The 18,491-nt window shown below is 41.6% G+C and overlaps 1 protein-coding gene across 1 annotated transcript; it reads right to left on the bottom strand.

Moving 5' to 3' along the window:
- Positions 1 to 5,754: 5,754 nt before the first annotated feature.
- On the bottom strand, positions 5,755 to 17,303 carry ano11 (anoctamin 11). Its single transcript, XM_072449471.1, has 23 exons — positions 17,072 to 17,303; positions 16,500 to 16,614; positions 15,118 to 15,320; positions 14,930 to 15,037; positions 14,045 to 14,181; positions 13,910 to 13,967; positions 13,553 to 13,663; positions 13,305 to 13,470; positions 13,014 to 13,104; positions 12,432 to 12,528; positions 12,218 to 12,361; positions 11,971 to 12,108; positions 11,734 to 11,832; positions 11,526 to 11,628; positions 11,236 to 11,347; positions 11,119 to 11,173; positions 10,951 to 11,048; positions 10,008 to 10,144; positions 9,714 to 9,919; positions 9,475 to 9,611; positions 9,311 to 9,401; positions 8,176 to 8,362; positions 5,755 to 6,749 (listed from the first exon to the last, which is right to left on the bottom strand). Exons 1-23 carry the CDS (start codon positions 17,201 to 17,203, stop codon positions 6,718 to 6,720), a joined length of 2,757 nt encoding a protein of 918 aa, XP_072305572.1. The 5' UTR covers positions 17,204 to 17,303; the 3' UTR covers positions 5,755 to 6,717.
- Positions 17,304 to 18,491: the final 1,188 nt, after the last annotated feature.

Genomic DNA, 18,491 nt, shown 5'->3' with positions numbered 1-18,491 from the left:
AGACTAATAATAATATATATTTTTTTTATTTTAGTCCACATTTTAGTGGACAGCTATTGTTGTATACTCTACTTCTGCTCCAAGAAGGTATGGTTGGAAAAATATATATTTTAATTGCTTTTTTATATATCATAAAATACATATAAAGGTGGGCAATATTTAAATATTGTTCAAATCTAAATAATTGTTTTGAAGATTACGAAAACAAACTGATTAAATGGGGGGGGGAAATGTGTTATAATCTTATAATAACTGATATTTCTGCACTTTGCAGGTTCATTTTACAGTCCATTCACATGTAATACTTGAACCTCAAACATGAGATTTAGGGTGCGTTCACACTTATAAACATGAGCAGACCAAGTCTATGTCAGGACAAAAGTGTGAACACGCCCAAAGCATATTTGAGCACATTGCGGTTGGATTGTAAAAAATAATGAGATATCAATATTTGTCCATATTGCCCACCTTTACTATCATGTTTGTGGGTGTGCCAATGTTACCTTGCCCACGCTTGGCACCTCCCAGTGGATGGTGGACCAGCACATAGTTTCTCTCTTCTTGACATGTACAAACGCACTCTTTCTGCAGGCTACAGCAGAGGACCATGTTGCAATCAGAAGCATGAAGTGATGTTGGTCCGGCGACGTCATTTCCGGTGAGTGTGTCGCGTTTTCAGAGCTGTTCGTTCTTAGAGCCTTTTACCGATTAATCCACGAATTATACACACTATTTACGCATCATATACACGAAAGTGAACGTTTGATTTCTCCGCAAACAATCCGGAGCCTCAAGCCGCTCGCTTTTCAGTATTTTGTGGATTAAAAGCCCTCCTCACTCTCTAGCTCCAGCCTGAACTAGCCTAGCGTAGCCTAGCCGCTAGCGTCATGGCTGGATCTACCTTTACCTGTTTGAGCTGTCATATGTCGAGTCAGAACCCTGGCTCCTTCTCTGATGATAGGTGCGTGAAGTGCAGTGTAGTGGTAGTTTTGGAGGCCAGGGTTACGGAGTTAGAAGCGCGGATCCGCTGTTTAGAGGAGCTTAAGTCCAGTTATAGTTCGGTTTTAGCGCGAGGGCTACCGGACCGCGCTGCAGGGCGTAGCATTAGCATTAGCAGTAGCAGTAAGGCCGAGCTCAGCCCCTCAGCGTCTCCCGTGCAGCCGGGACTAGACCAGGAACAGAATAGGGACCATTTTGTGACAGTTCGGAGGGGACAAGGCGCTAAACGCCGAACCTCAGAGCGCCGTGAGCTTCACGTCTATAATAGGTTTTCTCCCCTCAGCGATCACACGCCCGCTGAACACACGAGAGAAACTCTTGTAATCGGGAGTTCTATTGTTAGAGACGTGAAGCTGCCAGCTGCTAGCGTTAGGTGTTACCCGGGGGCCAGAATGGGTGACATCGAAGGAAACCTTAGGATCTTAAAGCGGAGCAGGACCCGTTTCCGGCGAGTCGTGGTTCACGCAGGCGGTAACGACGCCCGGCGGAGACAATCAGAGGTGCTCAAAGTTCAAGTAGCCGCGGTGTGTGACCTAGCGAAGTCGATGTCGGACACTGTCATATTTTCTGGTCCCCTGCCCAATCGGATCAATGCTGAATTGTACAGCCGTCTCTCAGCATTCAACAACTGGTTATCCAGATGGTGCCCTCAAAACAACGTTGTCTTTATTGACAACTGGAGTGCGTTTTGGGGAAAGCCCGGGCTCATACGCAGGGATGGCATCCATCCGACTTCGGAGGGTACATCCCTATTAGTTCGGAATTTGACCGATAGTCTTAGTCGTGTTAAGTGACCATCTAGGGATGAGCCCCAGGTGCAGAGCAGCAGTTCAAGACGCTCCTCTGTCGCTGAACTCTCGCCCGTTCTGTTACATGTGAAGTGTTCAGATTCAAGACAGATAGAGACTGTGTGTGTCCCTCGTGTCCCTCGTGTCCCTCGTGTCCCTCGTGTCCCTCGTACAAATAATGCCAAAAAGTCACATCTCAGAAAAAATATTTCAGGCGTCAGACCAAATAACTTAAGGAAAATAACAATCACAAATGACACAAATACACAAATGAATAAACACGTAAAATGTGGACTGCTAAACATTAGAGCAATTTCCTCCAAATCGCTCTTAGTTAATGAATTAATTAGTGACTATAACATAGATCTTCTAGCTCTAACTGAAACGTGGCTTCAACAAGACGACTACGTCAGACTAAATGAGTCCACCCCACCCAGCCATGTTAACTTTCAGACTGCCAGGAGCACAGGCCGAGGTGGTGGTGTGGCAGTGATCTCCCACTCAAGCCTACTCATGAGCCCTAAAACTAACAATGCATTTCACTCATTTGAAAGCCTTATGCTGTCAATCACATGTCCAAATATGAAAAACCAAAAAGGAGTTTTGTTCATAGTTATCTACCGACCTCCTGGTCCCTACTCAGAGTTTTTAACAGAGTTTTCTGACTTTATATCAAACTTAGTGTTAGCCTGGGATAAAATAGTTATAGTTGGAGACTTTAATATCCACGTGAACATGAGTGATGACGCCCTCAGTAATGCCTTCAGCGCCTTGTTAGACAGCATTGGTTTCACTCAGAATGTAAATAAACCGACTCACACTCACAAGAACACTCTGGATCTTGTCCTAACGTATGGAACAGAGATTAGTGACCTCAGTGTCCTCCCTCAAAACCCTATATTGTCAGATCATTTCCTAATTACCTTTCAGTTTATTCTTAAAGATCATCCAGTCCCACAAAATAAAGTTATAATGAAAAGGACAATATCTGAAAAATCTATCTCAAAATTCAAAGAAATAATAGAGCCAATATTCAGTGACATGTCATGTGATCCTGCTGAGAACAGTTTTAGTCCCAGTTTAAGTGATCAATGTGTCGACTTGACCATGAATTCTCTGAAGTCTGCTCTTGACGTTGTCGCGCCGTTAAAACAGAAGGTCATTAGGCCAAAGCGCGCCTCCCCATGGTACAACCAAGAACTGCGTTCACATAAACAAAGAGTTAGAAAGTTAGAGGGATTATTTCGTCGCTCTCACACCGAAGAATTCCTAAAAGCATGGAAAAGTTGCCTGCTGTCCTATAAGCAGGCTCTGCGTAAGGCCCAAACCAGATATTATTCAAATCTAATAGAAGTCAACAAAAGTAACACTAAATTCCTTTTCAGCACTGTAGCTAGGCTAACAAACTGTCACAGTGCAGTAGAGCCCTCAATCCCAGCTACACTTAGCTCTGATGATTTCCTCCTATTTTTTAATAATAAAATAAAAACAATCAGAGATAAATTAGATGAAATTACCCCCGCTATTAGCCCTGAACTAGCCCAAGCTGTAAATCTAACGTCCCATATAAATCCACCTGTAAACCTAGAAAGGTTCACAGCTGTTGATCAAGCAGAGATAACTTCAGCCATTATGTCCTCTAAAAGCTCAACTTGTGTCCTAGACCCCATTCCAAGCAGACTCCTCAAAGACATTCTTCCCCTAATTATAGACCCTATTCTTAATATAATAAATACTTCACTCCAAAGTGGCTATGTTCCACAGTCCTTCAAACATGCAGTCATTAAACCTCTTCTGAAAAAGCCTAATCTAGATCCCGACCTATTGGTAAACTACAGACCTATTTCAAATCTTCCCTTCGTCTCTAAAATCCTTGAAAAAGTTGTAGTAAAACAGCTTTGTCGCCACCTGCAGGACAATAACTTATTTGAAGTTTTCCAGTCAGGGTTCAGAGCCCACCACAGCACTGAAACTGCACTAGTTAAAGTCACAAATGATTTGTTATTAGCCGCTGACGATGGACTGGTCTCAATCCTGGTTCTGTTGGACCTCAGCGCAGCGTTTGACACCATTGACCACAACATTCTACTGCAGAGGTTAGAATGTGATGTAGGTGTTGGAGGAACAGCCCTCAGCTGGTTTAAATCCTATCTATCTGATAGGTTCCAATTTGTTAATGTAAACCAGAGCTCCTCACCAAGCTCTAAAGTAATTTACGGTGTGCCACAGGGTTCGGTACTCGGTCCAATTCTGTTTACTCTTTATATGCTACCATTAGGCAACATTATCAGAAAGCATGACATTAACTTCCACTGCTATGCAGACGACACTCAGCTGTATTTATCAATGAAACCTGATCAGAGCGATCAAGTAGACAGACTTAGTACTTGTGTGAAGGAGATAAAAACCTGGATGACACTAAACTACCTGCTTCTTAACCCTGAAAAAACCGAGGTCATTGTGCTTGGCCCTAAGCATCTACGAGACGCTCTATCTGAGCAGATAGTCACACTGGACAATGTCAGTGTAGCCTCCAGTTCTACTGTAAGAAACCTTGGAGTCTTATTTGACCAGGAGCTCTCATTTAAAGCTCATATAAATCAAGCTTGTAAAACAGCCTATTTCCATTTGCGCAACATCGCCAAAATCAGAAGAATCCTGCCTAAAAGTGATGCCGAAAAACTTATCCATGCATTTGTAACGACTAGATTAGACTACTGTAACTCCCTGCTTGCAGCGTGTCCTAAAAGCTCCATAAAAAGCTTTCAACTGGTTCAAAATGCAGCAGCAAGATTACTAACAGGAACAAAAAGAAGAGAGCACATTACGCCAGTGCTGAAGTCTCTTCACTGGCTCCCCGTCGAGTCCAGAATCAAATTCAAAATTCTACTCTTGACCTACAAAGCCATAAATGACATGGCCCCATCCTACCTCAAAGATGCTATAGAACCATATCATCCAAACAGAGCTCTTCGCTCTCAGAATGCCGGCCTTCTGGTGGTGCCAAGAGTCTCTAAAAGTACTGTAGGAGGTAGAGCGTTTAGCTACCAAGCTCCTGTGTTATGGAATCAGCTCCCGACCCATGTTAAATATGCTGACACGGTCTCTTCATTTAAGTCCAGGCTTAAAACGTTCCTCTTCGAAATCGCTTATGGTCAGAGTAGTTAGGAACAGAAAGATAAACCCACAGCTTCAGCTACGCTGCCCTAGGAGTAACTGTGCTGGGGGAAGTATGACAGCTTGAGCACTATCCTCTTCTTCTGACTACTTATGCTATCAAACAATATTTATTTTTTAATTCCACTTGCAAACTGTTCACCGCCTTCTTTTTCTTTCTCTCACTCCTGAGGACCTGTGGACCCAGATGTCCCTCTCCTGGTGAAGTGGTCCCTGCCCCATGTGGACGGTCCCTCATCTGCCTGAAGAGTGGCTCCAGTTCGCCTCAGTCGGTCCCTCATCTGCCTGAAGAGTGGGTCCAGCTCGCCTCCGACGGTGCCTCATCCACCTGAAGAGTGGGTCCAGTTCGCCTCCGACGGTCCCTCATCTGCCTGAAGAGTGGGTCCAGTTCGCCTCAGTCGGTCCCTCATCTGCCTGAAGAGTGGGTCCAGCTCCAGTCTCCTCGTGTCCGTCTGTCCGTCTGTGAGAGTCGGATCTCTCCTTCACTGGAACTCCTCCAGGTTTCTACGCTTTTTTCCCAAAGAGGTTTTTTTTTTGTAGTTTTTCCTGGCCGAGAAGGAGAGTCTAAGGACAGAGGACCCTGGGACATCGTCCCTCGCCACCACAGACATTGTCTGACTTCATCGCCACCACAGACATTGTCTGACTCCATCGCCACCACAGACATTGTCTGACTTCATCGCCACCACAGACATTGTTGATTCATTTCTCCCTGTGGCCCTCAGAGGCAACTGTTGTTGTGATTTTGGGCCTTACAAAAATAAATTGATTTGATTTGATTTGATTTGATGCGGCCAATGCACTGGAGACTGACAAGGACAGTAGCATTGAATCTGAAATGCTGAAATAAGAGATTGGAGTGGATCAGGAAGCAGGGGGAAAGTAAAAAGTCAAGAGTTGCCCAAGGCCAAGGTTTGTTTGGAGGGGAGGGGCAGAGGAACACCTGCCTGTAGCTCAGTCCCGCTGTAATAAATCAGTGTCCGTCTGCAGAGGTGAGTCTAAGAGCACCACAAAATGAAAGGCACATCAAATCAAGCTTTTGACACTTCACCGTCTGCATTCCTCAAATTAGATTTATTAAAAGCTTTATGATGCAAAAAGCCAAGTTGTCGTTGCAACCAACACAAAATATGTCTCTTATTCAGGTTTTTACAGTAACCACGGAGGTTTCTATATAAACATTGTGCAAAGAGGACAGACATGCCATCATCTATTGACTGTAAACAGGCTCAGCTAATGCCCAAAGAGCAGACATCCTTACATTAAGAGGCCTGCTACACATTTATAACTATGGAAACATGTTTAAGGAGTTTCTGACACTCTGCATAATACACATACTTAAAGTGCTATAAATCAATTGAATTAATTCACCTGCAGTTCTAGAGACAATGTTACTATTCGTCCAACAGGCATCACACAACAACTATTTGGGACTTATAGTGGCGTACTGCATGACATAATGTAGTGTGAGAACGACTGTGGGAGAAAAGTAATTCTAGAAGAAATTGAGAACAAATAGAGAGGAGCTGAATTTAACATGGTAATAATAGGATGTGTAAACCATACCATTGGGGAGCCCGGGAGATGACAATATGGACAGTAAAAGTCGCTCTAAAGTTCGTAATGTGAAAATGTCAAGTTGTAGTCTCAATATTAACCTGCAGTGACGCACACACGGTGCATTTGATAGCAGGTGGATTAAAAGATGTCCCAGATGCATAGCAGTGTCTCATTTCTCTTTTTCAGTCCAGTCCTAACTCAGGTTTCCCAGGGACGAGTCGCTTGCTTCAGGGGAAGAAGCCCAGTGGATTGGACAGAGAAGGAATGAGAAAGAGAGAGAGAAAATACATTCATGAGTATGTTATATAAAGTAAAAGAGCTGAGGGTATTTGTCAGGGCTTGTACAGTAGCTGACTCAGTAGCTGACTATCCGTTTACTTCAACTTAATACACTCTTTAATATACGCTTTAAAAAGATGTGATGTTTTGAGATTTTTACATTTCATACTACCCAAACTTTAGACTGAAAATTAAATTCATATATTTTTTAAGCAATAACTGAATAATAATATGTACATAATTATATGAATAGTCCCTGTGGTGTATTTTTTCTTACTGAAACTGTTTGTGTTTTTTTTGTTGAGGTCTTAGTTTTGAATTAAGGCCGGGTACTCAACTTTTTTTTAAAAACTAGTACATTTTGTGTTTTCTACCAGAGTATCTTGTAAAAGCAGCACTAGAAAAATTAGACCACTGCGCACTAAAAAAAGCACTAATAAAATTATAGATTTCTCATCAACCCGGAAGTAAGAGCTGAAAGCAGCTCTCTGATTGGCTGTGCTTTGGATGACCGCCAGTGTTTCATTTTGTCGTTTGAAAAAAGCTGTTCTAAAGCACGCATTTGTCTAAAAAGGTATGCATGGGGAATATTAACGAGGGGGAAAGGGTTTGTGAGAGCCAGGGACGAGTTTGACAGTTGTCACTAGTTATTAAAACCAGGTACACAGACTTTAAGTTACTTTCATGTTGAGTTTAAGTTACTTACGTGTCAAGTACTCACCTACATTCATTTTGTTTTAAAAAAGACATACAACAGCACGGGTCACAGCACAGGACACACAAACACAGATGAACACACAAGCCAAGCAGCAGGCATTATTACAAAGGCATTATTAAGAACAACTAAAAAACAAAGATGCTTTCATTGACAGGCGTGACAGACTATCATAAAACACTGCTCTACTACTCAGCAGCCCACAAAATCTGTTTATAGTGTAACTGACTGAGAGATATAGTTTATTTGGCTTGGATCCCACAGCCATTAGCTCTAATGGGTTGCGTGCAGAGTAGTGAGGTTATGACTGCAATTGAAGACGTACAGTAGGTGCTTTTGAATGCTTTAGTGTGAAGTCAAACGAGAGGCTTTAAAGAGTGGAATTTACTCCTCACACACACTAAATGAGTTACTACCATGACAGTTAACATGAAAACACCAGATTACGACTATGTATGGCTGTAAAAAAAGTGTTGCTGCGTATAACCCCAACATGTTATGTGCAATTTGTGGTTTAGGAAAAGAATAATGTGAGCAAACGTTGTAATAAATGTAAAGAAAATCTAACATTGTATGCTACATTTAATAAAATAAACAACGAGAAAACGTAAAGCACATAGTAGTAATAGTGTATTGTGTGCCCTGTGTTGGACTGACCTGTGCTGGAGCCACCAGAGCCAGTCCCAGAGCCCCTTCGTCGGGCTCCACTCACCAGCAGAGCCTCTTGGTTCTCAGCCAGTGCCTGTTTGGCCAGGTACCGCTCCCTCTTCACCTTCAGCTCCAAAGACTCGGGCACGTCCGGGACAATCCACTCAATGGCCCGCAGCACAAAGAAGACCGCATGCTGTAGGACAAGAAAAGGACAAGACTGTTTAGAGTAGTATATTTATATTTATACAATGTAACATTTCTATTGGTAAAAGGGCATCAAGTAAAAAGTGTCTTGTGGCTGCTGTGGTTAACCTTTGACCCTTAGCACATATTCATGTGCAATTACTGTCGGGATCACATGCAATGGTATTTATTTATTTTTATCTTTATTATTTTTCCCCTCCATCCCTTGTTGGGTAATGGGAGGTTTTGTCTATGGGAGTTTTTGTTTATAGGAGCTCTTCTACTGAAAGTGTTTTTCAAACTTCCTTTAAGTGATCTGTTCTTTTCTTCTGTATCTACCTCTGTATCTTCCTGTGTTGCACCAATGAAATTTCCCCATGTGGGACAATAAAGGATTATCTTATCTTATCTTAGTATGCTGAGCAGTTGTGGAAGAAGTGAAAGTGAAGTAAAAGTAGCACACAGAAAAAATACATATGTACTTGTTTATAAAAATGTACTTTCACACAGATTTAGAGAAAATAGTTAAATATGAAAAATAATTGTGCTGATCTTTGGTAAACAATAGCAATTTGAATCAATTTCTTAATTTTTCAACTGAATTTTATTAATATAATTTTGTTCAAAGCTCTTGAACTCAAAACACCTTCAGGCAGAAAATAGCTCTTAAATTACATGAAAAGTACTTTCTACTTTTCAGTCGAGTTAAAAAATGTAAGATAAAAGTAGAAGGTATAAATACCTGCTCTCAAATATAGTGAAGTAAAAGTAAATAGTATCCATTGTAAAATTACTTGAGTAAAGTAAAGAAACGTAAACATTTTACTTACTACAGTTGTTTTACTTTCCTACTTTGTTACTTTCCACCACTGATGTTTTGTTATGTAACACATTTTTAAGGTCCTATACCTGAGAAGAGCACATAAGTCCTACACTGTGACTGCGTGTATCATTGTACCTCAAAAGCGATGATAAAACCCAGTCTGACAGCGAGCAGCTCCCAGTAGAACAATGTGTAGCTCCCACTGTTGTCCCTGAAGGCCTTATATCTACAAACACACAATTTGTATCAAACAGAAGATACATCCAGAACAAGAAGCAGTAGCAAAAGAAGGCTCAAACCTGCACTGAGGGTATTCTGTGTAGTTGAGTGGGGCGTACGCCAAGGAGAAGTTGACATATCCGTAAAGATCACTGTCAAACTTGTACTGATACAGAAGACGAGGTAAGAAATCTGATGTGAAAGCGATTAAAAAGGCCTGAGGAGTGAGAAAAGCACAGAAATATTAAAATACCATTACGTTACCAGTACTATTAACATTGTGAGTGGTTGCTATAAACTAAATATTGTCGTTTCTCACATTGGCTATGACAGACAAGTGTGACAGAGTCTCCAGAATGTTGAACCACACTCCGATGTTCTGCGCGCGCTCAGCCACTGGGCGGCGGTATTCACACACAAACTTGTGAGCGTCCAGACGGATCTCCACCCAGTTGTTAAGGAGAGCAAACAGAGGAGCCAGAGGGAAGGCCGCCACAAAGATGGTGATGAAACCAAACTGGAGCACTGAAATACGACATTGGAGGCACGTTTATGCAACCTGTTCAGAGACGATACTGGACAAAAGAATGATAAACTGATGATGAATACTCACCCATTTCCAGATACTCCTCAAAGAGTCCCTCACACTCCAGCAGCTGGTAGTCCTCCTCCCAGCGCTGGAGCTCACGGTGTCTTTTACCTCCCAGCACCTTCTCCAACGCTCTCTTCTGCTGCCAGGCCTTCACTTTCCTGTGTGGGCAGTAAAGACCTGAAATCAATATCTACTTGGGTGGGTGGTGGAGTAGAGTATCAGAAGAGTACCACGCACATATCATGACTAGAATTTCAAAGTAGTGGAGAAATAATTATTGCTGGAGGGACAATTATAAATTTAAGTTAATGTAATCGAAAGGATAAACTTCTTCTTTTTTAATTAGTATAAAATCAGTTTTTCTTCAAGAGTGTTTTTTTATAAGTTACCTGTTTTTTTATTATTATACTTCTGTACCTACTCTGTGTTGCAACACTGGAATTTCTCCATTGTGGGACAAATAAAGGTTATCTTATCTTATATTATGTACAATATTTGGTCATTTAAAGGGTAGGCCACATCATATCTGAAGGAGTGGTGCAAGAAAACTAAATATACAAATTATTGAATAGCTATTTGTAAGTAAGAGTGCTGTTATATTGTAAAATATTTTGCTCAAGAAGTAGTATAAGAGGTGTCTGAAAATTACTTAGTACAATAGTGTTAAAAAGCAACTCAGGTAAATGTAATACCCACCTCGCTTGCTATGTGATTTTTAATAACAAAACTAAAGTAACAAAATAAATGTTTGTACCGATCATAGACTGTCTATGGTCCCAATGGGAGGGGTATAATATTGTACAAAACACATATAAACTGTTCTTTCAAATGTCCATCTCCAACATGAGGAGAGCTGGTCTGTGTCCAGCTCGTAGCATTTCCATTCTCTGATTTCTCTAAATGTCTAGCTGCAGATACAACATTTGAGACAAACATGGTTCTAAAAGCATAGACAAAAACATACGGGATGATGAACTCCTGAATGTTGTTAATGAGTTGCTTCCCCACCATGATGATAAAGAGCTGTTCGGCCAGTTCAATGAGACAGCCCCCGGGACCGCACTGCACAGGACGGACATTATTCAGTAGCTGCACAGTCAATATGGACCTGCTTTAACCGCGGTGGACTCACATCTTCATTTCTCATTCCGAACAAAGTGCCGTAGTTGGTAGGGAACCCGACGAACCTGCGCAGTCACATGAATCTCATAAATCAAAGCAATACGAGAAGAATATCAATCCAACTCACCTGCCTTTGAAGAAAGCCACATAAAATGGAGAGGAGTAGAAGTTGACAAACTGAAAGATGAACACTTTTAAGATGAAGGCGTTGTCATATTGGGTTTGTGTTCTGTGCATCTCTTCAAAGGGAGAAAAAGAAAGAGAATGCGTCAAGAGCTTTAGTCAGTTCTTCTCTGTTATCACTTCTCCTTGTCCTTGAGTTCCGAGCCAAATGTGGTAAATTTCCCTGGACTGTGAGCTTTAGCGTTTAATAAGTGGCTGCAGTTAAAGGTGTCAGTGAGCTGTATCGATTCTTACCCCATTTAGTGAGCTGCTCAGCCAACGCCGTGTAGACCCGCCCCATCAGCAGGATCAGGCCCAGATTCACGATACTGCTGCAGATGTTTGCTATGGTGCCCGCCTGACGGAAGCATATGAACAGAGTGATGTTTGTAATCCCTCTGCATTGGCACATTTAAGTCTGCTCTTTAATAAATGATCCTGGGACATTCTGATGGTGCTGTACCTCTGTTCTGAGGACAGGGCTCCCAGTGTGAAACATCATGATACTGATGATTCCCCGACACATGACCACAGTCACCAGGAAGATCATGACCACACACAGCTGGAACACAGGGCACAGGCAATAACTACAACTCTTAAGTGAGAATATGTAATCAGTTGGATAGTATAATCATAAAATATCATATTAATGAGTAGTAATTCTGTTCATAGGGTGTATCTGGGTGAAAGAGTGTCTCACCATCAGAATGATGACCATGGAGCCAGTGAACATGCGGGACAGTCTCCTCTTCTCTGGAAAGTACGGCTCTTTGACCCCAGTCACAGGGTTTTCTTCCATCATTGGAGCCATGGCGACAAACTCAGGTCGAGGGCGCTCCTAAAAAAAGAGAATTAACTGACATTTCATAAACACAATCATTCATCTCACATCACTTTCTGTTTTCTCCAATAGTAATATTAGAGTAGGTCTGAATGATAACTGATACCTCCTCTTCATGGAAGTCCATACAGTCCCAGTGGTGAGCCAGAGTGGCCATCTTTCTTTTCCAGTACTCCAGGAAAGTCACAGCCCATAAGGACATGAAGACACTGAAGAGCACTGTGCCCGGGTGGTCAAACAGGTATCCCAGCTGCAACACGACGCATTAAAGGCACTTTGAGCTTTACACAGAAAACAGACAACACTGGTTGACCTCTTACCTTGGCCATGGGGCAGATCTCAGACATGTTCCAGGCTTTGCAAGTGTTACAAAGCGGACACATGAGGTAACTGCTGCCATTGTTACAGATCTCCTCTCTGTGCACACACCAGCGCTCTTTTAGTCACACAATAATGCAGAGATACAATCATATCAAATATCATTACAAACAGCCTCAATGTTCAGGAACTCTGCTTCACAAACAAATCCTCCACTCGCAGACTGCTTGATAATGGACAGATTATTTCTCTCTAATTGTCCATTATGGCGAGGCTGCAGGGAGGTTTTAGAGCTGCTCATCTCCTCTGCTCAGATCAATGTCTCCTCTCCAGCACAAGCCTCTCGCAGCCCACACGTTTGAGTCGTTTCTCGTCCCTGTGGACTGCTTTGCAAGCACGCCGCACACGCAGCAGGTGGACCGCGCAGAGAAATGTATCATCTCCACACAAGAACGACTAACACTGGCACATTCGAATCGCTATCGTAAATAACGGTTAGGAGCAACTGTATTGGACGATAAAACTGTGATGTGGTGCACCAACTGAGTACATTTCATTGACTTGAGATGGCGTTAAGTACTCACGCTGGTATGTTGGAGCCCATTGTCATGACTCCAGACACAAAGACAAGAGTTCCCACCACAGCAGCCGGCAGCAGCCATGCAGTGTAGAATCCTGCCGAAACAACGCTCCATTAGACTGCAGTGCCAAGTGCAATTTACGCTGCAGTGCTGCTGTTAATGCGCAACATTAGATCAGCCCTTTGTCTCTGAAATCACACTCCATGGTTTAGTGAGCCATTCAGTTTGTGGAGTTCTATGTGAATCTGTGGATCTAGAAATAAACGACACACACACACACGCGAATGAACGTACCCAACCAGGCAAAGTACAGCGCAATCTTCTCTCCAAAGTACTCCCTGATGTGGTCAAGAGGTTGGTATTTGTACCATTTGCACCAGCGGGCCCAGAAGTGGTAGAGGATCTGCCTCTGGTTCAGCTCCTCAGGTCGGACCCCGAAGCCAGGAGGCTGGAAGGGCCCCTGTGAGAGACATATGCGTACATTGTTAGACAGTCAACATGCTTTACAGTCATAAAAGTGTGAATATGTGAAGACTCCAGACCTCATGCAGTGGGAAAACTGCTGTGTAAGCGCCTTCGTTTATCAGTCTGTCCACGCCGACCTCAGCTCTCTTCCTTCTGCCATAAACAGTCCTGGCAAGAATCTCATAAACCTGGAACAAAAGGTTCAACAAAAGGTTCTCTTAGACCTTTTGTGGCAATATGTTACATGATTTAACTTTTCCTCAATTCTTTTAGACAGAGGAACGTGATTATAAAGAGCAAAGGAAGAACAAATCAACAAATCAAAGTATATAAATGTATGTATTTCTCAAAAACTCAAACCACAAACTATGACATTTTGGACAGAATATAGTAAAAAACATTTATTAATAGTTTCTCTTCACAATACTACTTACCATACGATGTCTCTGCGTCTGTGTGAAGTACTTTTCCTCATCATTGCTCCCAAGAAACCTGCATAACGCATGTATTTATATCACTAACTTCTTATTTCACTTAAAACCGGCTCGATCCAATGTCCCAGAACGCACCTGTTCAACTTGGATTTGCGGAAGGCACACGTGTAGTAGTCCAGCGGGCGGTTGGGCACAGAATCCGTCAGGACGTTGGGTACGTGCAGTTTGTCCATGACCCGAGCAGAGGTGTTCAAGTCCAAGTGGGGCTGTGCCTGGAAAAAATATGACAGATTTAAATTGAGAGCAATTCAAATGACTGTTGGTTTGACCTCAAAGGGACTGTATATAATTTTGAACCATGAGTTAGGAACATGTTTTAGTTTGAACCATCAGCCCTGTCCACTCACTCTGATATCGCACAGTGACACAGAAACAACCACATGCAGTTGTTTCCAATTAATTCACCGATCTCCACCAACTTTTTGATGTTTTGTGTATTATGATAACGCAGCGCGACCGGGAAGTGTCTGGAAAAGTGTCAGGCAGTTGTTTTCCCCTGATTCTTAGTGAAAAATGTGCCCGATTGAATTAAAAAGTGACCCTATCAGTGGCTTCTATATTAGTTAATACTCAACAAAATGGTTAGAAATAGGCACAGATTTTATGTTACATGTTATATGCCTCAATGTATGTCTTCTTTAGCTGCTTTTATCATACGATGCATGCTGTAAAGAGCATTTCTCTGAACCAGAATATATTAGAATCAGGTACAGACCCTGATGTTAAATGTGCTGTGCTATAACGATTTACGTAATGGAACAATTACTCTTGTCATATTCAGTACACATAAGCTACTTCTATTTGTTACAGAAACAAATGGCATAAGGGTTTATTGAACTGTATTCATGCTGTACTGTACTCATATAGGCATAGTTTAAATAATGCTAAAGGATATTTTAACACTGCAATAGACTAAAAGGACAGTAGTTTTATACATGACAGAAGAGTCCACACACTGACCTGCAGAGGCGCTCTTTGACACAGTTCTTCAGCGTAATACACCAACACGTCCCAGGGAGCACTGAGCTTTAAAAAGTGGACCGTCTTCTTCTCACTGGCTGTTTCCTCCTTTAAACACATTCACACAAACTGATGAATACCAGACTTCAGCACCAACGTGTTCTACAGAAAAGACATATTGAATGTGCCTTCTCTATGAGTAGTCCGGCCTCCTGCAGGTTTTGAGTGAACCTGTCTCTCCACTGCTCCAGCTGGGCCTTCCTCAGCTCAGATCTGCTGCTGCGTCCCTTTGCACTCGGCCCCTCTGCACTCGGCCCCTCTGCACTCGGCCCCTCCGAGTCTTTGGATCTCTTCTTTCTTCGAGATCGAACTTCCCACACCAACACAAAGTCTGACCAGGACCAACAAACAACAGAGTTCTTTTCACTTAGATAGCAGTAGTGTCTCAATGAACCGACAGTGTGTTGTTGTGCTGTTGTGTTGTTGTGTTGTTATGCAGTTGTGTTGCTGTACTGTTGTTTTGTTGTGTTGTTGTGTTATGAGGCTGTTGTGTTTTTGTTTTGTTGTGCTGTTGTGCTTTTGTTTTGTTGTGCTGTTGTGTTTTTGTTTTGTTGTGCTGTTGTGTTGTTGTATTGTGAGGTTGTTGTGTTTTTGTGTTGTTGTGCTATTGTGTTGTTGTGCTTTTGTTTTGTTGTGTTGTTGTTTTGTTGTGATGTTGTGCTGTTGTGCTTTTGTTTTGTTGTGCTGTGTTTTCTGTTGTTGTTGTGCAGTTGTTTTGTTGTGCTTTTGTTTTGTTGTGCTGTTTGTTGTTGTTGTTGTTGTTGTGCAGTTGTTTTGTTGTATTGTTGTGCTGTTGTGTTTTTGTGCTGTTGTTTTGTTGTGTAGTTGTGTAGTTGTGTTGTTGTGCTGTTGTGTTGTTGTGCAGTTGAGCTGCTGAGTTGTTGTTTTATTGTGCTGTTGTGTTGTTGTATTGTGAGGCTGTTGTGTTTTTGTGTTGTTGTGCTTTTGTTTTGTTGTGTTGTTTTGTTGAGTTGGTGTGCTGTTGTGCTTTTGTTTTGTTGTGTTGTTGGGCTGCTGTGATTTTGTGCTGTAGTTTTGTTGTGCTTTAGTTTTGTTGTGCTGTTGTGTTGTTGTGCAGTTGTATTGTTGTGCTGTTATGTTTTTGTTCTGTTGTTTTTTTGTGCTGTTGTATTATTGTGCTGTTGTGTTTTTGTTCTGTTGTTTTTTTGTGCTGTTGTATTATTGTGCTGTTGTGTTTTTGTTCTGTTGTTTTTTTGTGCTGTTGTATTATTGTGCTGTTGTGTTTTTGTTCTGTTGTTTTTTTGTGCTGTTGTATTATTGTGCTGTTGTGTTTTTGTGCTGTTGTCTTTTTGTGTTGTTGTGCTGTTGTGTTGTTGTGCTGTTGTGCAGTTGCGTTGTTGTGCAGTTGAGCTGCTGACTTGTTGTGTTGTTGTGCTGTTGTGTTGCGCTGTTATGTTGTTGTGCTGTTGTGTTGTGCTGTTGTGTTGTTGTGCTGTTGTGTTGTGCTGTTGTGTTGTTGTGCTGTTGTGCTGTTGTGTTGTGCTGGCACCTATTTTGGTTTTTCCATCTCTGAAGTAATTCCCAGTCTGCTGCAGAGGCTGGTTCCTCCAGTCTTCAGTGTGTGTTAAAGGGCACTGGTCGTCTCCTGTTCTTATAGCTGTAAGCTAACAGACAGTTATATTAGATTAGAATGTTAGATCTTGAAATACTTTTAATAAATATGTCAAAAACAAAACATCTGCAAGCTTTACTGCGACTTGCTTTGTCATACTATCAAAACATATTTAACTACATCTCAGTAACACTGAGTAAAAGACGGTAAATCATGCATAATTGTAGTTTTCTGATGTTTCAGAACATGTGACAAAGAAAATACATGGTTTAACTCCAATTTAATCTATATCTACAATTGCTTTCTAAGACACATTCTATCACATCTATTGAGTTAAAGAACACAAGTGCAAAAGTTCCCCTCAGCCTGTAGAATATGACTGTGATGATTTGCTGCATAGTGAGGACAGCAGCGGTCAGCTCCTGTATTCACTGCTGACCATGCAAAGAGATGAGACCATGCACCTGCTTATGAGGCAAACCAAAGTGAGAAGATCATCAGTATCTTACATATCGAGGTGGGATAAAGCTTCCGTCCTGCACGCTCCCATAAGAGTCTGTGTTCTGTGCTTCTGCTCCATGGTCCAGGTCCAGGAGGACTTCTCTGTCTCCCCTGGGCAGCTCCGAGCCCCTCCTCAGCATGTTGAAGATCTAATTAGAAAGAAACCAGCGCCTTCACTGGAAACGCTCATGACAATGGATGTTGGCTGGAGTGAAAACAGTTCTGACAGCTCGGTGTGTGCTCCTCCTTTGTCTCTGCATCCACTGCTCTGCTGAAACACTAAATACTGGAGTGGACTCGGCTGGTGCAGCTGCACTGCTGCGTCTGCTGCAGCAGAAGTGCACCATGAGCAGGAGCCGACACTTGTGCTCTGTATTACTGTCCTCATACAATTCTGCAGTTGTAATTGAAAATATGTAGTAACTATTTTACATAAACAAACAAAATGAATAAATTAACGAGAAAAAAAAAAAGAAAATTATAATTGTGCTGATATCTTAACAGATCCATGGCTCATAGAAGTGAAAGCTTAAGTGGCCATTTAAATATTTAATAGGCTATTGAGAGTATTCATTACTTTATCTACCAATTTATTAGCAACATTTTGAGGACTTTTTCTCACTGAAAATATATGTTGAGGACCATTGACATGAATTATGACATTTTTCACAATTCTGAAAGCCATGGATGAGTACATTATGATGATCATTTCAGATACTGCAACTCTAATCGATTTATAATTTCTGAAAGAAATATGCACATTTATGATCCACAAATGTTTATTTGTTAGAGACTGGCTGCACAAACTTGAGAGAATCTTATATCTGACATAAAGCATGTCTTTGAGGGTGAATAATAACACTACTTTCTGAAGCTATTTTAAAAGAATAATGACACCTTTGTCTATACTGACAGAAAAAGTATCACGCTTTGTGTCAGTTTTTGTTTCATGTGGATAGGCTCAGTAATTACACGGATATTAAAGTTAAATCAGCCCAAAACATATTACTTCAAATTTCAGATCCAACAGAGCAAATTCCACCACATACTTCAGACCTGTCTCCAGATCAACTTAAAAAGGAAGACTTTGAGAAAAATAAGATCCTTATACTTATCAGTCTGGATAAGTTGAATCAATCTAGAAGCGAAGTGCCCATCCCGGAGTTACGCTGGTATTGTCAAATAAATATGGGAAAGAGTGTCTGCACAGTGTGGTCTAATAGATTTGGTTTCCATCTGGTGGATCACTAAGCACGGGCAAAATGCATGATTCGTGTCAGCAAAATTGTTAAATATAATGAATAGAAATTAAGGTTTTGTCTTTTTTTCCCCCTGTTGTGTGAAGCACTTTGAATTGCCTTGTGTACGAATTGTGCTCTACAAATGTTTATTTGCCTTGCTTTGCTATTTCCGCCAGTGATTTAAAAA

The sequence above is a fragment of the Eucyclogobius newberryi genome, unplaced genomic scaffold (genome assembly GCF_026437365.1).
Source record: "Eucyclogobius newberryi isolate DKJ021-1_F unplaced genomic scaffold, fEucNew1.0.hap1 SCAF_17, whole genome shotgun sequence".
NCBI classification, from domain to species: Eukaryota; Metazoa; Chordata; class Actinopteri; order Gobiiformes; family Gobiidae; genus Eucyclogobius; species Eucyclogobius newberryi.
This window is presented reverse-complemented; position numbering and strand designations above follow the sequence as displayed.